At 37.1% G+C, this 22,624-nt stretch overlaps 1 protein-coding gene and 1 long non-coding RNA gene across 3 annotated transcripts in view; one reads left to right on the forward strand and one right to left on the reverse strand.

Annotated features, from left to right (window-relative positions):
* The window catches only part of ITPR2 (inositol 1,4,5-trisphosphate receptor type 2), a 473,043-nt gene that overhangs the window by 314,358 nt on the left and 136,061 nt on the right, over positions 1–22,624 (reverse strand). For both annotated transcript variants that reach the window (XM_070620853.1, XM_070620852.1), the window contains exons 14-21: positions 19,798–19,939; positions 17,679–17,840; positions 13,974–14,146; positions 12,585–12,704; positions 12,290–12,475; positions 10,654–10,905; positions 10,048–10,192; positions 8,434–8,584 (exon numbers count right to left, since the gene is read on the reverse strand). In XM_070620853.1, coding sequence (XP_070476954.1) covers positions 8,434–8,584; positions 10,048–10,192; positions 10,654–10,905; positions 12,290–12,475; positions 12,585–12,704; positions 13,974–14,146; positions 17,679–17,840; positions 19,798–19,939 — 1,331 coding nt within the window. The remainder of the gene's footprint in view (positions 1–8,433; positions 8,585–10,047; positions 10,193–10,653; positions 10,906–12,289; positions 12,476–12,584; positions 12,705–13,973; positions 14,147–17,678; positions 17,841–19,797; positions 19,940–22,624) is intronic.
* Positions 1,163–2,047, forward strand: LOC139083534 (uncharacterized). Its single transcript, XR_011540337.1, has 2 exons — positions 1,163–1,415; positions 1,744–2,047. It is a non-coding gene; the product is annotated as an uncharacterized lncRNA (long non-coding RNA).

The following is a 22,624-nucleotide window of genomic DNA, read 5'->3' on the forward strand; positions in this document are numbered from 1 at the left end:
GATAGAAGATAAAAAGAAACTAGTCAGCTCTTGTTTGGTCTTTTGCTAGTTTTCCGATATATTGCCTTTTCAAATTGCGGTGAGTTCAAGGGCAGGGAGACAGTTGTGAAAAGAAATGATCGTGGTGGCCTAGACACCCTAACTAGGCCTAAATGTTACTCAGTGGTTATGATTTTACAGCGCCGTGTCAGAGGGTTAAATTTGAACCCCAGTTCCATTCCAACGACAAACAGATAAGTGGAAGAATATTGTTGGGATAACTAAATAATGAATTAGACCCAAACCATTTCTATACTCCGTTCAAATGGAGATGATACTCTCACCATCCAGAGTTCCCATGTTATTTTGCTCGTTAGAGGAATGTGTAAGTAGTATTCACATTTGTCCCCGAGGATTTAAATGACTCTCCAGGACAACAAAATATACCCACCTGCTGTAAAAAGTGATCTTATTTAGTAGTAGTATCAATCCTTGGATTACAAATCCTTCAGCAAGCATAAAGAGAAAAAAATGTATCATTTTTTAAATGGAATGCACTTTCGAGAGTATATTGAAAATATCCAGTTTTTCCGCCAGCGTATGCATTTACTTTTAACTTCTATACACAACAAAGAAGGGCACTGCTTGACATAATCCTTCAACCCGAAAGATCAATTACACTGAATGGTGCCTGTGCATTTTTAAATCACTGAGAGCAAATGATGGGTATTAGGCAAAGCAAATTGAGTCAACAACATAGCCTGCTGAGAGGGAATACATTTGTTTAAAAACAATATTGCTTTTCTTAAGCAAGTACATAGCCAATGAAAGGTACTGGATTGATAGTTCTGAAGATTAGGATCTTCTGTTTCACTACAGCACAGGACAGGGCCATGCCAGCTCCCTGTGTCTCCCTGGGAAAATGCCTGGATCATTTTCTTAATGGACTGCCTCTAGGGCACAAAAATGAAAAGCTGCTTCAGAGCCTAGCAATTTCTGCTGAGCATGCCGACTGAAAGCCACTGTGATGGGGGAGCAGTCACAGCCCGGGAGCTAGACTCAGCCCCTCAACCAGCTCTAGGATGAGGACAACTCACAGGGACACGGAGGTGAGCTGCACCATCACCAAGGACCCAGAAAAGGAAAACTTCGGTAACAGCCACTTTCCAAGCCAGCCATCCCCATTGCCTCAAATGCTAATCACTGACATCTAAACCCACAGGATTTCCCAGAAAGATAAATGAATGCTGTGTGTGCACACCCCATTTGAGGCAGGCGCCACGGAGGCCGCACGAAATGGAACTCCGGGAACAGAAGCCTTTTCCTTCCAGACACACCTCTTCTTCCGGCTCCTTGGGTCTGACCTGCCAAACAACTAGCAAACACATTTCTCTGAATGTCCAACCCCAACTGTGCTGGAGCAGAATTAGTAAGTGGTAAGTAGATCAGAAGGATAAAAAAAGACCTGGTTCTATTGCACAAAATTTTCCAGACGTGGTATAAGAAAAGAAAACTGTTATCACTGACTTAAAGGGACTGGTTTGTCTAGCAACAATGCTTACAGAATTACTCCCTATTTTTTAAAAATATGCCTTACAAATGACTTCCAATTGAAAATAAAGTTTCACTAAAATAAGGAAAGAGAATCAAAATCACGTGAATATAAAAAAGCCAAGATGATGATACACTGGGTATTGTAATGTGGCAACATGCTATGACTCCTATGAGTTGTCCTTTAAAAGAAATGTTCTTTTTTTTCACCAGGTACTTTCCGTAATCTGGGATTTCCTCTCTGGCATCAACCTCTGTCTCACCCTGTACCACAGGAATTTTTCCCAGGCCTGACAATCCTGTCTCCACATTTGGAGATTCCAGAAATGTGTTCTCTCTTGCTTCTTTTGTTAAGAATTTATAGAGTCTCACAGAACTTTTGTTAGGAATTTATAGTTTAACAGAACTCAGCTATACTAACACACCTCCTAGTAGAATTGTAAGGTAATCCTTTAAGTCTGAAGTGTTGTCTTACATAAAATAAATCATTTTCCTACTTGGCTAATTATTTAAGTTATTAACTTTCTCATTTTGAAATACTTTCAAATTTATGGGAAGAGTTGCAAGAGAGTACCAAGAACTCATTCCATAATACCTTCTGCCCACATTTATTAGATTCACAAATTCTGCCACATTTGTGCCCTCTCTCACTCTCTCTTTACATATATATATTATATCTTTCTTGTACTATTTGAGAATTAGTTCTAAACATCATGACCTTTTAACTCTCAATTCTTCAGCATATATTTGCCAAAAACAAGTACCTTGTCTTACATAACCACAATATAATTATAAAATTCAGGAAATCTAACTGACATAATACTACAACCTAATATAAAATTCATATTGCAATTTCACCAACTGTGCCAATAATGTCTTCTGCAGGTAACATTTTTTCTGATCCCAAATACTGTATCTAATTGTCATGTTTCTTTAATCTCCTTTAATCTGGAATAGTTTCTCAATCTTTCTTTATCTCTCATGGAACTGAAATTTTTGAAAAGTTCAAGCCAGTTGTTCTATAAAATATCCCACAATTCGTACTTGTCTGATAATTCCTCATGATTAGTGGGAGATCATGAATACAAAATAGGTGAAGTTGCGTCCTCAGTGCATCACATTTAGAGGCATATAACATTGCTTTGTCCCACTTTTTTTAAATTTTAAACTCTGTATTTTGTTTACTCAGCATAAAGAATATCTATTAAAATGATCCCCTCCATAAGTCTAAACTTAAAAAGTATTATGAAACAAAATTCTAACTTCAACAACAATTTTTCTAAAATATTAGATCATTGGACTAATAAATAATCTAAGTGGTACAAAGGATAGGAAGACTAATTTCTTGCACTTTAATTCTTAGCAATGCCACTAACTTACAAATGGATCTTAGGCAAGTTATTATCTCCCTGAATATGCTTTTCTATATTGGTACTTTAAAAGAAAACTTTTGACAGAACAATCTGAAATCCATGCATAATTCCATTACATTCGCATTATTGGCAACTTTATGGAAAATAATGTATCCCTGTGAGGCACATTCTTTTCTATTTTATATGATATAAATAAAGCCACATATTCACTTTTTCAAATGCACCTCAAGGTAACATTGACAAAACATATAGCACCTTCCTTTTTTGTCTTGCAGGTTATAGATATGCTCCAAAGAAATCTAGATTGGAGTATTTCACTATAAAAGCATTGTTCTTCCAAACGTTTGCAAGTTAATAACATTAAATAAACATTTAATGTTAGTAAAAGCAAAAAGGATTCCCTGAGAAGGACTTTTAGAGTTGAGAGGAATGAAGAAAGCCCACTATAACAACTTCTTTCAGAGGTATTATCTATAGTATAACTACAATTGTTATCAAATCATGCTGAACAACAAATTATATTTTCTCACAGTTTACATCATGTACCCAATCACAGGAATGTATAAAAAAATAATTTACCCTCTGATTTGCAGATATCAAGAGAAGTGATCTGAAAACTATGGTCCTTAAGTTCAAATTAGCTTCAACACATCAAGAACTAGAATAGAGATTTCTTGGGTATTTACTACTATATAGGGGGATAAGCATATCCTTTCAGATTCCAAAAATCTAGCCAAAATCCACAAATTAGGAAAATGCATTTCCCCAAATAAAGAGATGCTGCTCTACATGACATTCCACTCTCAAAAGGAAGAAATCTCTGAGTCTTGTTTCATACAGTACATATATAAATATTTCCTATCAACACAACAAGAAGTTTCTTAGAGAAATGTAATTGGCTAATAAAAACTATCATGATTCATTGTTAACATTGGAGTAAAATTATGGTGTTCCATATTTTAATAATGGAGTAAAATTGCGTGTGTCATGGCTAAGGCCAAGTCACACTACATGGAAGGTAATCCTTCACACACAGAGTACCACTTAGCACAGAGTCCTTGATGAATATTAGCTATCTAGGAAGTGTATTTATAAAAGTCAACAAACAATTAAATTACTTAGCGTTACTTTTCCTTTGGCTTCCAAGACATCACATTCTCCTGGTGTTCCTCTTTACTCACCGGCTGCTCTGTCCTAATCTCTTTTGCTGGGTCCTTCTCCATCTCATGGCTCAATGTTGGAACATCCCAGGATTCAATCTTTAGACTTCATTTCTTCCCAATGAACAATCATTCCCTAAGTGATCTTATCCAGTCTGATATTTTGAAGGTCTCCCATGCACTGATTCTCACATTTATATTTCCTACCCTGAGAAAACACTAAGTTCACTCCCACATCCAACTATTGACATAACATCTCCACTTAGATGCCTACTAGGCATTTGAAACCTAACAGGCCCAAACAGAAATCCTAATTTTCCCTCAACTCCACTCATCTGCTAGTCTTTCCCACCTCAATAAATACTACCACAATCACCCAGCTGCTGATTCAAAACCTAGGAACCTTTGGCTCTCTTCTTTATGTCCCATTCCACATCCAAGTTCTATCAGTTAAGACTATAAAATTATAAATTCATCCCTTCTCACCACTTCTACCAGTACCATCCTATTTAAATACCATCATCCAATTCCTCAACAGCCTTCTAACTATGGTCTTCCCAACACTATACCCACACAGATATCCTCTGTTCTCCACTCAGCAGCCAAAGTCACCAGATCATATCAATCCCTTCTCAAATCTCTCCGAAGGTTGTCCATCAAACTCAGAACAACATTCAAATTCAAAGGTCTGCACATCTCTACAATCCGGGATTCTCCGACCTTCTCTCCTACTCTTCTCCCCTTATCTCACTTTACCTCGGCCAAACGGCCTTCCTGCTGCTCCTCACACCTACCAAACTTATTCTGCCTCAGGACTGTCTTCCTTGATGCAGGTAGCTCTCTGCTCAAATGTCAGAGAGGTTGTTCAGTCCATCCCAGCCAAAAATAACTGCCCCTCTCTTACTTCATCATTCCCCACGTTGTCCTACTTTATTTTTCTTCAACGTGTTTGCTAATGTTACAGTGTATATTCATTTGTTTAGTATCTGACCATCTCCTCCAACAAGGGGAGAGGCGGGGTTTTGTCTATTTATTTATTATCAATCCTCCTTGTAGCTAAGGACTTTGTTTATCTTGTCCATTGTTTATTCCCAGTGACTAGAACAGTGTCTGGCATACAACAGTTGCTTACTGAACAAATTAATTAATCGTTCTCAGGTAGCTGAAAGAATGATTTAGGTATCGAGAGGTGACTGGAGTTCATGAGAAAATATGAGAATTATAAAAAATGTAAAAGAGTAAAACAATGTGTCTTAGAGGATAAACATGGACAGGACGGTGAAGAGTGCAAACAAGACATCTGCAAATTTTCAGAGGAAGAAAATTCTGCTTTTTATGGTAAAAAACACTGTTTTTTATACTGTTTTTATAGTCTGAAAGCAGACCATAAGCACTAAAAATCAAACGTCAAGATCAACTTCTAACTTATTGAGAATGGTTTAGTTGAAAGTAAAGTGGACATTGTATAAGCATCATACCAGGAAGCATCTTTCCTTTCCTTTTTTCTCCACCTGCTCTCATAGTGCCTCCCTCTCCTCCTCTCCACTTTCTCTGAATGTATATTATATATAATAGTTTTACCAGGCTATGTCTTGGAGATTACCATTCTGCACAATTTCACCATGTAGAATTCAGGTGATCTTTTATTTACAGAACGTTTTCTTGGATTGTAATTTTAAATATCTTTCTGTTCCATTGTTTGGTTTTTCCTCTTCAGGGACTCCAATTATTCACATGATGGCTCTTCTTTGCCTTTTGTCTGTTTCAACCACTTTCTCTCCGACTTTTTTTTACCTGTTTCTTTATATCACTGACATTCTCATCATTGTTCTCACTTTTCTTAAATGTTGCTTCTTACACTTTCATTCAAAATCCGCTCTCCTTTTGATACCTCGTAATTAATATATAATTCTAAAAAAGAAATAAAGTCTACCATTTTATTCTATTTCTTTCCTGAGTCCAATCAACTTTCATTTCATTTCTCCCTGGCTTTTTGGTCCATTTCTAATCTTAGTTTTTGAATTTATGATTCAACGTGTTTTTTATATCCCAAAGTTTATTTGAAGATATTTAATCCAGTTTAGAGTGTCATGTTACAATGTTACAATTTTCTTCTCTTTCATGGTTGCTTTTCAGAGAGGAATTTCCACCAACTGAAATGTTTTCATTCTCCATTCTGTTTTTATCTTATAGTCATTTCATATAGATGATGAGTTCATTTATCCATTTCTTGGACAAGGTTGACAATATGAGCTGGTTGACATGATCTTTAGATCAAGAGCACCCTCTCCTGTCAGAGTCATGAAGTGCAATTTCTTTACAGTTTGGGTTTTGGTGGGGGGCAACGCAAAAGGAATCATATTGCCTCCAATTTTTTGGTTTTCTTTGATCTTGTGGTATTCAGGATTTCCCCATCTTGCTTCTTTTTCCCTTCACCAACAAGACTCCAAAAGGTGCTCTCCCTTACTCTTAACCTTGTCATCATAGAAGCATAGCTTTTCCACAACTGCTACCTGTGTACCTTTAAGTCTCTTCCTCTTTACTCAGTGCTCCCATCTACCTGGATTCTCTTTCAGTATTTTCACACTTAGGCTAGACTTTCTCTTTCTGAGTGTCATTTGCATACAATCCTTTCTTGTCTCTTCCATACATTTTTCCCAGATCCGCCTAACCATCCACAAAGGCTTACAGTAAGAACTTGTGAGATGGCTCTATTGAAAACTGATGTTACTTTCTTACTTAATAACTGAAGTTTGTACTGTCCTCTGTCTTCTAGTCCTGCTGAAGGTGAGGGATTTCTCTGGTTTAATTTGCCTCTTTTGATCTGTACAAATTTTCGGAAGATGTAAAAGGAATGGAGACTTAGGCAGCAGCGATTAATTACTTCAGTTACCTGGAAATTCCTCATTTATAATTCTTAACCAGATATTCCTTCCTTATATCTGAAATTAGTTTTCTGGTTTTACTTTTTTAATCCTGTAGTGGATACTGTAATGGATACGTTGTGCTCCACTCATCTCTCCTCTTTAGAGCTGAGGCACCTAGAGCCCCAGTTCCTGGGCATCATGGTTGCTGACTTCTCAGAGCTGTGCCTCTCACCAGGAGTGAACCTTGGCCAAAGGGAACTGCCTTATCCAAGGCTACAGGCTACACACCCCTCCATGATGAAGTCCACAGCCAACGGTTGGCTGATGCAAGGATCCAAGGCTCATCCCCTTTGCCTTAATCTGTGACAACGCTGAAGGGCCATCCCAGCTCCAGAGCTCCCAGTAGGATCAGCTGACATCTCAGTTCTAACTGCACTGTGGATCAGCTCCTCTGTCTACCCAGTGCTACCTTCCTCACTTCCTTACAGGTGTTTGTTCTGCATGCACTCTTTAATATACCTCACGCAAACAATTCTCTACCTCAGGGTATTTTCAGGTCATCCAACCTAAGACAATCACCATCAAAAAATTTTTTAATTCAGTTATGAGACAGACACTGTTGTAAGTGCTTTGAATATACTGTATACATTCACTTAATTCTCACAAGGAAACTGTGAGGAAGATATTATTATTATCCTCTTCATATCTCAGATGAGAGAAGAAACTCTTAGGGGAGTTAAGCATCTCGCCTAAGGTAATAAGTAGTAAAGGCAGGATTTGAATACAGGCACTCTGACTTAAAAGCCAATTCTCTTATCCACTTCACTCTACTGCTGTCCACATTGGCTTTGCATTCACTGCTTCTCTGGTACGATCCTTAGAGTCCCCATTCTTTGCATTTTTCTATGCCCTGCTATGAAGCATAGCTAGCATATGACTCATAGGATGATGATCACAAATATTAAGGTGTTTTTATTTTTTTGACACATCATATCTTCACTAGTGGATTGGCCATAATGTTAGTTCCTAAAGATGAAACTCATTGATCTTACGAATTTGTCTTTCAAACTTTAGCTTTAAAAACAAAGAAGCATGGGGGCTGGCCCCGTGGCCGAGTGGTTAAGTTAGCGCACTCCGCTGCAGGTGGCCCAGTGTTTCGTTGGTTCGAATCCTGGGCGCGGACACGGCACTGCTCATCAAGCCACACTGAGGCAGCGTCCCACATGCCACAACTAGAAGGACCCACAACGAAGAATATACAACTATGTACTGGGGGGCTTTGGGGAGAAAAAGGAAAAAAATAAAATCTTTAAAAAAAAAAAAAAACAAAGAAGCATGTTTGTAAATCCAGCCTATTATCACCCAATCCTATCATAGGATTACTTTTTATTTGGACATACATGTTAGCAGGTACACATTAACAACCATTTCCCTATCGATTTGTTTCTTATCTTACCTCCAAGTAATACCAAAAAGATTATAACTTTCCTCAAAGATTCTTACCTCCATCTTGAAATTTGCTTAATCTTTCAAAATATGATGACATGGGGGCCTGTACAATATCTAGGATAGCCAGAAGTGTTCTTGTTAGCCTTAATAATTCACTGAAACTATAAAATCCAAAGTATATAAGATTCCGAGCCAAGTGGACCACCTTAATAAAAAAGGAAGGGGAGGATGGGAAAGAAAAGAAAAACATTAGGAACTGAAATTAATACTGACTTTTATTATTTAAATTAGTACAGCTATTTCTGAACTTTGTCATTTCTTAACACCTAGAAATTAAAATACCTGCAAAAGCAACCACTGAACTCTGATTTATTCAAATTTAGAATTAAATCCCACTAAGATTGGCTCATCCACCCCATCAGAGGGTCATGTGACAAGAAGATGAGGTGTCTGGTCAATAGTCAGCAAAAAACCAAGAAGACAAGATTTTAAGTGCATTAAGGTGGTTAAAGAAGTTTACATTAGAATGATTTACTTTTTAACTAAATATTAATACTAACTAATATTATTAAAGTCAACAGGATACCACTTAATAAATGGTCACATTAATGAATTACTTTAATAAATGGATACTATTCATGAAATTTCTCCAGAAATATATGTCCCTATGCTGGTTGTGGTCTTCTGGATGCCATAGGACATACTAGGTGTGAGAGCCAGCTTCCAAAATGGCCCCCAATGTATGGTCTCCTTCCACAATGCACCACAGTTAGCCTGTGGGACCAGCAGAATACAGCAGAAGCGATGGCATGTCTATCCCAAGATTAGGTTATAGAAGACCACAACTTCCATCTTGGACTTTCTCCTTCTCAAATGTCTGCAGGGAAGCCTTTGCCATGCTGTAAGGACATTAAGGCAGCCTACAGAAAGCCCCCATGGCAAGAAAATGAGCTGTCTAGTCAACGGCCAGCAAGGAAGTACGGCCAGCAACAACCATGTGAGTGAGCTTACAAACAAATCATCTAGCCCCAGGTGATTGCAACCCCCATCAACAGGTGGATTACAACTTCCCAAGAAACCCTGAGCCAGAACCACCCAACTAAGCACTCTCAGATGCCTGACCCACAGAAACCGTGAGATAATAAATGCTTGTTGTTTTAAGCTGCTAAGTTTAGGGGTGATTTGTTACACACCAGTAGGCACCTAACATATCAGGTATCAAGTCCTGGTATCTTCTCTAGTCACTATAGCCCCAAAATGATATTATAACTAGAGGTATTTCAATTCAGTTTAATGAGGTTAAAAATATCACCTCTACAGAAATGAAAAAAATATATATCCAAACATAATATAAATATGCAAAAATGTCTTTGTTCATTAAATGCAATAAAGTTTACGCAAATGAATGAAACCCAAAAAACATGAAAGAAAAGAATATCTAACAGATAATTACAAATAAACTATTTTGTATCAGACATCAGGTATAATTAAAGCATCAAATCTATCTTTTAATCAATGGCAGAGGAAATCATACCTTCATGAACTAAAACTACCTAATTACCAAAACATCCTAAATATTAGAGGGGAAAAATCTTTGATGTTCAATGCATCAAATTTTAGACAGGGAAAATTGAATAACCTCACGAATGAATTGTTTTTTAAAAATACCTCAAATGTCAGTTTGTTTTTTTCTTTATCTCCAAAAGGAAAGGGCTGATTTACAACTTCTTTCAAGTATTCTTCGACAAATTCCATCGTCAGCGCAAATTTCCTCTTCATATCATTTCTGGACGAGTCTGTTATAGAATCATATCTAGAAAGACAGAAAGAACATAAAGCAAGTTAAATTGACGGTAATCATTTAAAAATAGGAAAATATACATACTCTAGCCTCCTGGCTATTTAAGCTTGGGTAAAATAATTAACCTTTCTAGATGTTGTGTCTTCAATTGTGAAATGGTGCTATTGCGAAATGAGTTGACACAGGTAAAGCACTTAAATGAGTCCACCATAATATTAAGCACTCAACAAATTGTTACTCCTATTATGAATATGATCTGTTTAACAGTTTCCAGAATGATGTTTCTATTATCAAGAGTTGTCATTTTACTCTCCAAAAAAAGAGTGCAGTATCTTATTTGCATTTGGAAGATTAAGATACTGAGTTTGAACACAGAAATGCCTTTTCATATATTTCATTTCAAAAATTGAAGACTTTTGATTTTGAGTTCATCTGTTGAATTTAAAGCCGTGGAGGAATTTTTCCAAACATACTCATGAATTGTGATCTTTGTGGGGATTTCCGTCCAGAGCCTGGCATAGCGAACAGGCACCACGGATTCCTGGGGATCCCGGTCAACATGCATGTGGAGCATGAGGCGACAAAAAGATGCTCGGAGGTCAAACGGCAGGCTCTCATCCGACACACACCGGAGGATCAAATCAACAGAGAGCTGCGTTGAAATCTGGTTTATAGCCAGATACTGGCGATCCAAGCACATCCTTGCAAAGAGGTTTAGCTGGTACCTTGAAAATATTAAACATGTTACATTATTTGTCTTATCATGATAAAGTTCTTAAACATCACAATATGAATCAGTATCTACTTTTGTGATATCAATATTTCCAAGTGTATGTGATACTAGAGTCAAATTCTTTTGGTAGCAGGTTAAGTGATCAAATGACAACACACAAGTGAAACTGTCTCTATGCCCATTCAGTTAAAATTTCTGTTACTTGTTCTAGCAACATATGTCTGGTGGAGAGAGTCATTTTACAAATACGCTAAGTATGAAGGCTATGAATAACAGCTCCCACAAAACCATCTCTCTCTGCCTTCCTCAGTCCCACTCAGCTCCAGACTCTAATATCTGCACTCTAAGTTTAGACCCACTCAGTTTCCAAGCTGTGAACTTGGGATCAATCCAATGTGATCAATCCAAATGGCTTCAGGACACTTGCATTCATCAGCCTCTGAGATCAAGAATCAGCCTTTGGCTTTGGAACAGCTGCGATAGCTATGGAAACCAGGGAGCGTGAGGCATTCTCTGCCTTGTTCAGATTCCAGTCATTTGTGCCCAACTTGGCCCAGGGCTTCTGCCTTGGGCTTAAATTCAAAGACACCAGCTAGGGTCTTTTTCCCAATATACAGACCACTGGAAACTACCACTGGAACTTCTGCTGCTGTATGTCACCACTGAACTTTCATAAATACAGACACCAGTTTCTCTTAAGCCCTTGGTCTCCACATATTCATAAGCACTATACACATAACTACTGGCTAACTTTCTCTGAGGCCACTTTTGCAGCTGGATCAGCTTCCCCAGCCCTAGTTCCATTTCTCAACTCCATTACCTAACATCCCAAGATGTCTCTCATCTGTACCCACTCCAATCAATAACAGGAAAAAGTCCTTTGCTGCACAACAATTCCAAATTAGTGGAAAATCAGAAAATTGCAAGTGGTGTATGTAGAAAACACGGATAATTTTTTTTTTTTTTTGAGGAAGATTAGCCCTGAGCTAACATCTGCCACCAATCCTCCTCTTTCTGCTGAAGAAGATTGGCCTTGAGCTAACATCTGTGCCCATCTTCCTCTACTTTATATATGGGACGCCTGCCACAGCACGGCTTAATAAGCAGTGCATAGGTCCACGCCCAGGATCCGAACTGGCAAAACCCAGGCCGCCAAAGCAGAGTGCGCAAACTTAACCGCTGTGCCACCAGGCCAGCCCCTAGATGTTAATTTTCATTTTGAATATTTTAAATAATTCTAAATACTTCAGCTACCCTAATTCTGACATGGCTTTTTAAATTTCCTCTTCATAGATATCTGACTTTTAAACGTTTCAGAGAAACATCTCTCAATGAATGTGTGAGATTAAGAATTACAATTCTCTACAATACTTTACCTGTAATAGGTAAGAACTTCTAAATCAGCTTTGGTGCCTTCTTTTGCTTCTTGAGCAAGGTGCCTGATAGCTTTGCCATGAGGTTCCTTGTTGCTGTCAATCCAGTACAGCCAAACCTCTTCATCATCAATGTCATCTGGAAGGATGGAGCTCTCCATGGGGTTGTCTACTTGCATTGAGACCAGCCTTGAAATACACACACAAAATCTATTAAGAAGCTCACTTACAAATATGATAAGGTACTACAATGCTTACAAAACATGAAAAAAAAGATGCCTCCATTATCTGGGCTTACTTCGTTTGAATGAGAATGTCTGCATTGCCTGGGCTCAACATAAATTTACAGATGAGTTCTTGAGTTACAGGTATAGCGGTGGTATTAGACACACACAGATCTGATAAATAATCCAAAAATCTGGCAAGAGAAAAAGAATTAAGTTGAACAATAAGAAAAAGCATTTCATAAAATCATCACAAGAAAAATATCCTTTGGGGTATAATGAAGGTAACTTTTTAGATATATTTTTAATATTACTTCCATGCAACATTTTTCTAATGTGTTGCTTATCTACTGCATCATCAGAAAAAAATTAAACATCCAATTATTTATATTTAATACAAATCTTGTATTTGTATTAAAAAAAGGATGAAAGTTTACACGTAGTTATTTGGTGATATTCAACTCACAGCACTGTGACTTAGTATGTTTAGAAAATCATTTATCTGCCCTAAAGTGAGACCACCCTGGAACTGAAGAACAAAACAGAAGGAGACCAAAGCTAATGGTGTATGGAGTAAAATAGGAATAAAGAACACGCTTAATGAAAGTGAGTATGGTCTGGTTGAGTCAGAGGCCCATTCCTACCTTCTAACTTTTATTTGCTGCGCTAATTAATTAGTCAAGAAAACTTGTCAGTCTGCTTGACTTTCCTGCATTCATTTCTCCCAGATAAGGCAGCATGGTGCAATAGAAAGAGAACCTGACACAGAGTCAGAAACCCCTCATTTACCTAGGATACTATTCCTTACTATTAGGGTATTCTTGAGCGAGTTGCTCTCTAGGCTTCTATTTTCTCATCTCTAAAATATGGATAATAATATATGACAAGTACACTTCATGAGAATGTGTGAGGATTTAAATGAGACAATGTATATAAATATATTTTTAAAAACTAGGGCCAGTCCCGTGGCATAGTGGTTAAGTTCGCATGCTTCGCTTCAGTGGCCCAGGGTTCACAGGTTTGGATCCTGGGCACGGACCTACACACTGCTCATCAAGCCACGCTGTGGCACCATCCCATATATAAAGCACAGGAAGACTGGGACGGATGTTAGCTCTGGGACTATCTTCCTTAAGCAAAAAGAGGAAGATTGGCAACAAATGTAAGCTCAGGGCCAATCTTCCTCACACACACACACACACAAAAAAAAAACTATAAAGCACTATAAAAACCTAACTTGTCAGAGGGAAAATCAATTACATTTAAATACGCCTATAAAGGGTTTTGTTATCCTTTGAAGTAATATCTCTTTAAGCTACATAATTATTATAGCAAGAAGCCCAATATAGATTTGTCCATGCAAGTTAGTGATATGAAAGAACTCAAACTTTAAAAAGGTCTAAAAACAAAGCAAAAAGCCACAATCCCCACTAGTAGAGAAAATTGCATGAACCACTCCAAACCTTGGCTCGCGATTTCTCCTGAGTAAACTGACAAATGTTTCTATTTCTTTGGCTGTGATATGTTTCTCTAGTAGTTTTCTGTTGTTGTGCAACAAAGCTGTTATGGTATCTTCTGCCAAAATATCATAGCCAATCTGGGACTGCATGACACAGAAATTCTTAGCAATATATTCCTGTAAAGAAGAAAGACTGTCAGAATGCACTGCCAAAGAGCTTAGAAACAACAGGTTCTGGGAGGGTTAGCAACACTAATTTATTCATAACATAAAACTCACTAAAAATTATGGTCAACAGAACAGCGAGCGAGTAATTCTTCAATAAACAGGACTTTTTGAGAAAGGAAATGAAAACACAGTAGCATATACCAAATTTAAATTATAACAGAAAATTATATACCTAGAAATATGTTTTAATATGGGTGCATACACTCTTGCAGTGTATGTGGGAAAAACAAAAATAAACCTGTTTAAAATGACAAATTTTTATGACATGGTAACTAAGGATTTCACCAGCCTAACAGACAGAGGCCCTTCTTCTAATTCTCACTAAAAGGCATAACCGATGATTTTAGCATAATTATAGGAAGAAAATGACTCTGATATTTTGTTCATGAGACATGAGATCTAGAGTGTTACATGAAGATCCCAGGTGGACTTCCAGTGATGTTTTTGCATACACATACCACAATAATCTACTAAACCTTCTCCTTAAAATAATGATAAAATTTCATACCACTTTTTATCTTTAAAAAGCTATCAAACAAGATAACATGGTTAATCACTTTACTGATCAGATCTATTTATCCAATAACATTTCTTGAAAGTCTACTCCATTCCAGACACTATTCAAGAAATTAGGAATATGGCAGACAACAAGATAGATAAGCTCTCATGGAGTTCACACCCTAGTGAGAAAAAAGGCAGTAAATGAGCAAAACATCTGATCATTTTACATGTTGGTAAGTGAAATGAAACAAACAGATGGATGGAAATAGGGGCAACTTTAGATAGGGTGGACACTGAAGCAGTGACATTTGTGCTAGGATGCAAATGATTAAAATGATGAAATGATAGGAATGATAAAAAAAAAAGAGGCAGCCATAGGGAGACAAGCCATCTAGGCAGTGGGAGCAGCAAGTACAAAGGCCCTGGGGTGGCAGAACTAAGCTTTTTGTGTTCTATAAACAAAAGCCAGCCATTGTAAGTTGAGTATGGTAAGTGAGAGGAAAGCAAGAGCTGAAGCTGGAGAGGTAGGTCCTCATGAGCCATGGTAGAGGAGAAAAACGTTTTTAAGAGCAAGAGAAAGCCATTGGGGAGTTTCAATCATGCATTTAATCTGCTCTTTATTCTTCACACTAACTCTCCTATTTTCCAAGCCACTTTTGCTTATTTCCCACATGCAGTATATAAGCAAGACATCTCACACAACCACAGAACTGGTGAGCTTAACCCCTTCCACAATCAAAAGTTTTCACTTCAATTTCGTGGCAATTCTCCTTGGGAATGCATCTCTGTTTCTATGATGGGAGAATTTATTGATTAGAAAGTGGTTTTGCCTTAGGTATAATTTACTGGAACCTATCTATTCCCTGAAAATGATATTGGTTGCACAAATCTAATTATATTCTAGGCAGCAATTTTGTGGCCTTTGAAAATGATGGCTTTATATTGGGTAGCCAGTTAAGTAAAGTAAATGTCTTCTGTTACTGTATCATTTTAAAGATATGTATTGATTTATACACCTTTACGATTATTGTAATCATACTCCAGTCTAAGGCAAACCTCCAAGATGTGTGATAAATAGACCAAGATGTTGATAAATAATAAAATGAAATTAGAGGTGTTACTAAATTCTATAAATCACAATAAACAGAGACTCAACATTAAAGACTTGGGTTAGCACTAAATCACAAAAGAACTCCCTATTAGGACTCTATAAAATATAGGTGAAAATAAAGGAAAACAAGGAAATTATGTAAAAAGTAGAAAGTCTTTCTGCTTACATTTTAAAATCGTGTTCTAAAAGTATCAGAAAGCTGCTTTATGCTTAATACAAAGCATTCTGAATTCAATCAAAATGAGAAAAATATTTTCAATTATCACTTAGATTCAATTGGAGCATACAGAGAACGTAAGGGAAAATAATATCCAACCCTCAATGAATGTTGATGATTATTTTTTTGTCAGCTCAATGATGTACCTCTTGGGGAGATATCCCAAAAGACAGAACGAGCGCCCCACCCACAGTCATATGCTCTAAAGAAACCCAGGAGGCAGCTATCTTAAAGTGAATAAAACTGCCTGGAGAAGTGATGTGACTGGGCAGGGTGAACTAACAAGGGAGAGGAGAAATCACAGGGGCGTGTGTGTGTGTGTGTGTGTGTGTACGCGTGTGCGTGTGTGTATGTCTATTTGTCAGAAGGATGACTGTTTTCGGAGGAGACACTGCACAAACCTCAGCACCCTAGGCACACGAAGCCCCAGCTAAGGCGGAAAGGAGTGAGAAAGAACTCTGTATGCCAGATTTTGGGGGACTAAGAAAGGACACCGGTTAGATGTGCTGCCGGGACAACCAACTACAAGCTAGCAGAACAACCAACCCCAGGGAGACCTGGCTCTGACGCACAGGGCAGTGCTGTGGACAGGGGGCTCCTCAGGACCCTTCCAAAAGCCGAGCACAATCGAGGATGGTGCACATCGTGGGCCCCAGTGGGTCTGAGAACACCAGGTAAACTCTCTAGACCTGTTGATTTTTTCAGTTAATTCATCTCTCTAATACAGCGTTGCTCGTATGTGGAGTGGTGGCCCGTCTAGCAAAACACATCTTTCCAGACCCAAGAAGAGAACTGAGGCCAAGTCAAGAATAGCCCCAGCTCCATCCCAGACTTTCACGGAATTACATAGGCCTTCATATTGGGGGCTTCAAAGATGCTAACTCTCTGAGCACTTGAAGATCTGTCATTTAATGTTCTAGAACTTAATTTTTCTTCCAATAAAATAAGAACAACCCTACCTACATTATTTTTCCATCTTAAAGAAACGCAATGAAGTTGGAAAATATAATTCCAATGACAGCAGTTTCATTTAAAAAGAAGGATGTTTATAACTAGGATTATATTAAAAAGTATTTAAAGATTTATTTATATTGTTTCCTTCCTTACTCTTGCTCCTTGACATATTATTTGTCTTTTGGCAACTCTGTTTTACATATTCTTTTTAGACCTTTTCTTAATCTTTAAACAGAATTTCAAAGCCATGGTATCTTTAACACATTTTTCTCAAAGCAAATTATCTTTTCTTGCCAAAAAACTTTCAAACTACTAAGAGGCAATAGTGAGATGATGAAGAGGCTGGGTTTGAATGCTGTGTTGAATGCTACCTCGCATATTCCTACAACTGCCAAGAAATGTCTCATTCCTCTATACATACTATATCCAGCATGCTGCCTGCCCAGCAGGAGCTAATACCATGCACACCGAAAGACTCAGATATTCTCCTTCAATGATTCCAATTTCATATGGAATAATAAATACATATGTCAACTCAAAAATACTTATAGGTCATTTTTGTGTGCCGCCAATACAAAACATTTCATTGCAAAGCAGAATTTCCCATTCCTATTTTATAAGTTTTAGAACAATAACCAAAGAACCTTGCCCATTCCTTAAATGTTAAACAGAGGTAAAAATGAGGGCCACCCTCTGACCTGATTTTTCCGGTAGTCCTGCTGTGAATGTCTCAGCACGCGGTAGCACAGCCTCAGCATGTACTTGTAGGGAGCGTATCTTTGGTCTCCCAAATCCTCAAGTCTCAGCATTGAGCCTTCTCCTGCTTTCTCCTTAAAGGGTGCTTTAAGAATCCCGAATACCTATTAGGACAAAAACAACGACCTATTCTGATGAATGGAGGTGTGTGTTTTACAATGTTTTAATTTCCTCACAAATAAGCACAAGGATTTAGGATATAGGATCAACATATGAAGGAACAGAAAAATACTCTGAAAGGATTCCCTAAATTGAATGGCAAAAAATTATTTAAATAAAATGCTCAATTTCGTTTAGAAATTATACTTCATTAAAATAAGAAATATAAAGATGTTGAGTTATACCAAGTTACATGAACATATTCAGATGAACTAAAATACAGTTTAATTTCTATAGGCTTTATAAGTACTTCTATTATTTTCTATAACTTTCCAAAAATCAAAATAATATAAAGAAAATATTTACTTTTCATCTGAAACTGACATCAGAAAACTGCCTCCAAATATTGCTTCTAAACCTCTTTATAAAAGAGTTAACTTATCGTTCTTGTTACATAAAGGTGTGGCCAAAGCAATGACTGTATCAGCATTCAAATGGAAGAAATAGGGAGCCACATGGACAGCTGGTGGTATCCAGTGACCCAGACTCTCCTTGTACGAAGGTTAGCGGTTGGGAAGTATTTAAGAAGCACTGAGGAATATAACTCTTTTAGGCAGCAGGACAGCAGGTAGCATCACTTCGAGATGAACTTGTAGGATGAGTAAATTGCTTATGAAAAAGCATCCAGACAAGGGCATAAACATTAAAACAGGAAAGCAAAATGGAAAAGAATTATCCTTTGTAGTTCACAAACATACCATGAATTAAAGTTACTTCAATAATTCTATATTTACTAAACCTTGAACTTTATAATACTGAAATAAAAGATTTGACATGTGTTGGTTGAAATAATATCAATAAATCATTCAAGGTCCTAAAAGTCCTTGAAATCAAATGTTTTATACAAAAGAAATGCTAATTTCAGAAAAGACTTTGTCTCATTAGATTTGCAATCTTTATTTTCTTTGAGAAAAATGTTGATTTTATATTTTCAATCAGCTATAGAATATTCATTGACAATACATCTACTGTTTTCCTTTCCCAATTCCACAAGAACACATATATTAATAATATGATCTTTATTTTTTTAAACATCTTTCTTGAGTCCACTCAATGCAGAAGCTCATTACTTTATATAACAATTAACAGAATAAAAATACATAAAGTAGGCATACCCATATGTGCACATTATTAGGAAGTGAATTAGTTTACTGGTGTGTTATGAACAATTTCAGGAAAACACAGTATAGAAGTAGAGGTAGACTTTCAGGGAAAAAACCCAGACTATTGTATAGGGCACTTGTAACCTGATGAGCAGACTGCCTTACTTTCCTAGGGAAGGGAAAGAAGTAAGAAGTAGATGCAGATTGCAGTTTACAGGTTCTTCTAGAAATTCTACCTACAAAATTATTCTAGCACATTTTCTGGAGGTAGTCTGACTATGTAGGTTTTTTAAGAGGTCTATGTGAAACTATCTCCAAGAGGGCCTCCAACCATCCCGACCTCCGGGAATTCATACCTTTATGCAATCCTGTCTCCTTGTCTATGGGTTGGATTTCCTGACTCACTTCTAACAGAACACCATAGAACTGATGAGATGTTACTTCTAATAATAGGTTATAAAAAGACTGTCGCTTCCATCTGGGTGCCCTCTCTTGTTCTCTCTTGACGCAGTCCTGTGGAGAGGCCCATGTGAGTGAGCCGGGAAGTGAATCCTCTCTCATTCAAGCCTTGAGATGACTGCAGCCCCAGCCAACACCTTGACTCCGACCCCGAGCAAGAACCACCACCTACATCACTCCCAGATTCTGAATCCACAGGAACTGTGAGATGGGTGTCGATGGTTTTCAGCCACTAAGTTTTGGGGTAATTTGTTACACAGCAATAGATAATACAAGGACTTTCTTGATACTATAATTCAAAAAACTAAAATATGCAAATTTAGTACATAAAAACATTCACCTGTGCCAATATGTTCTGTTCCCTCATTAATTTTTGACGTTCCCGGTTTGGCTTAGTGATAACCACATCCAGAACTTCTTGTCCATTATTAAGCACATCAGCAACAAAGAAGATGAGGTCTTCCAATAACTTGGTTACGAATCTATCATAAAATGGAAAGGAAATTTTACTCTATGATGTGCTTAATTTTAGAAAAAAAATTTTTTTAATAAACACTAAGAACTGAAACACTGGAAAATTATTTCATAATAAGAATTCTTTCAAGGACAACATACCTAATGTAGTTAACATTTACCTACATCTTTACAAAGAACATCCCTTCTCCAATTCCTCCAGCCGCAACTCCTGCCACCAGTTCTAATCAAGTATTTGCAAAAACTATTATGAAATAAAGCCACGGGAGCCCCAATAACAGATGAGTCGATAGGATACCACCACCAGATGCTTTTCTATGACTGACTAGCAAAGAGTATTTCTGCCTAAGGGAAAACAGCTATACTTTTAAATTCCTAAATACAAATCCTTTTTTCTACTACTGATTCAAACTACATTTCCTAATCCTCATCAAATTTCAACATCTTTAATGTACAGACTAGGAAAAATTTAAATGATCTGTGAATAGAGAGAGTAAGCAGTCAGATGCTCTAAATTGTTCTGAAAGTATTAATCGATCTACAAAAACATATATTTTACACCATACACTAATGTTCACCTTTAACTCTACATTGTGGTTATTATTTTAACTATTACTTGAACTTCAGTGGCATTTAGTAGCTGAAATGTCTTGAAAATCCTTCCTCTCTAGCTTTCTCCTTCCTCTTTCCTCTATCTGCTCTTTATCATTTTCTATACAAATTTTTATTTTTTTTAATTTTTTAAAAATCTTGTCCAACAAATACATATACACATATATTTAGGCATATAGTTAAGATAACCATTCACTATCGTTAGCATGGTCAATCATCATCACATCAATAAGAAGATTACAATTTAAAAGATTCAACAATTCCAGAAAAGTAGACTGCATTCAATTAGGAAGCATCTTGATCCTATCTCCAGATTTACCTCCGGAAAGAGAATCTATTTACATGAAGCCAAGTGGACACACCCATAATCCAGAATTTTGCCACCCACATCCAAATTTCAGCATACTTTCAGGGATCTTAAATTCCAGTTCAAAATTCCAGAGATTCTTTGTTTTCCTGGTGTGCCTATTTTAAATTTTAACCCAATTTGTTTCTTTTCGAAAATGTGTCTGATAAGATTCACTCACATAACCCCTGAGGCCAGCCACAGAAATGTAAAATATGATTCATGTGCATGAAAATGTGGTGTGAATTTCTTTTGAAATTGTGACAATGTCTTCCAAACCATTCTGTTATTCTTATTAAAAAAAAAACTATTTTGAACTCAAGATATTTCAGCAAACTGAAATAAGTTGAACCTCAGATGTTATTCGCTCAATCCACAAGTCCAGTCTGAGCATAAGTATCTGTATTTTTTTAATTACTAATGTTCTTTTTCTCTTGCCGTTTTGAGTTAAGTGTATTCAGATGTTTAGACATCTAAGAAAGTACAACTTTGGGAGCAACTACAAATCACTCTGCTTCAAAGTCTTTCAAACGGGCAGGAAACTGGTGACAGTTAATGGAACGATGATGAAGAAAATTTACACTCTTAAGTGAGGATCACTATACTTGTATGAAGTATACTACTACTAGCTGAGCCCATCTCCTCTGATGATGAGGAAATGGAAGTCAAGAAAACTAGTCTTCTCTTTTGACCTCTGAAACTGTTGAAATCTTTTTTTGTTGTTGTTTGCCTTTTCACCTCAAGCTTTCCACCTGTGGCAAAGCAAATTGGGTTTCCTCAGTTTAGAGCAAACTCTAATTCTATACTAGGAGGCGGTTAGGTCCTACTAACTCATTCAATCTTATTAATTTTCTTGTACTAAAAACTTTTGGCATGACTTTGTCATGGGGCAGCAATGATAGATAAAATATATTTTTTAAAAAGACATACCTAAAAACATAATAAAAAGCTTTGTGGATCAGGAACAAAATAAGCAAAACACAGTGATGAGCAGGGAGAATGTTCAATCTTTGTAAAATAACAGAGACTGGTACGCGGTAGGGAACTAAGCTAAAGGTAGGAAAGCAGAGACAAAAGCAGGCCTTTTCCACCTCCTAAAGGAACCTTAACAACTTGGTGGCGCCTTTTTGGCTCTGGCTGTGCAGAGGCAGGAGGAAAGAGAGGAAGCTCACAGACACGACCGGACCCAGCCACCTTTGATCTCAATGGCTAACGCCTCAAGTTACCATAAGACATGAACTCTGAGCCCTCCATATCAGATCTGGCTGTGGACCAGTTGAGACCAGTCAGGTGGAGGCAACCATACAAGTGATAGAGAAGATGAGAGAAGGCAGAGAGAGGAGAAGCAAAAATCTCCCACCCAAGAAGAGCCTGAATACTCAAATTCTAAAGCACATGAGGAAAAGTGACACTAAGAAAACCAGTCATCATACTTAAAAATCAAGAGGCCAATTCATCACCAACAAAATGCAAGTAACAGAACAATTTCAAAATAACTCTTAAATAAGTGTGTTTTCCATCATCAAAGTGATAAAGAAAGCAATTATATACAAAAAAGGCAACATAAAAAGGGGCAGATACAAATGAAGAATAGGCGGGGATGCAAAAGAATAGAAATATGAGCAAATTATACTCATTTAATTAAAAATCTAATTCATGAATGTAAACTATTCTGCATGCATTCTAAGAAAAATTAGTGATTTCTATGACAGTATCAAAAATTCAATTCAGAAAG

The sequence above is a fragment of the Equus przewalskii genome, chromosome 5 (assembly GCF_037783145.1).
Source record: "Equus przewalskii isolate Varuska chromosome 5, EquPr2, whole genome shotgun sequence".
Classification (NCBI taxonomy): domain Eukaryota; kingdom Metazoa; phylum Chordata; class Mammalia; order Perissodactyla; family Equidae; genus Equus; species Equus przewalskii.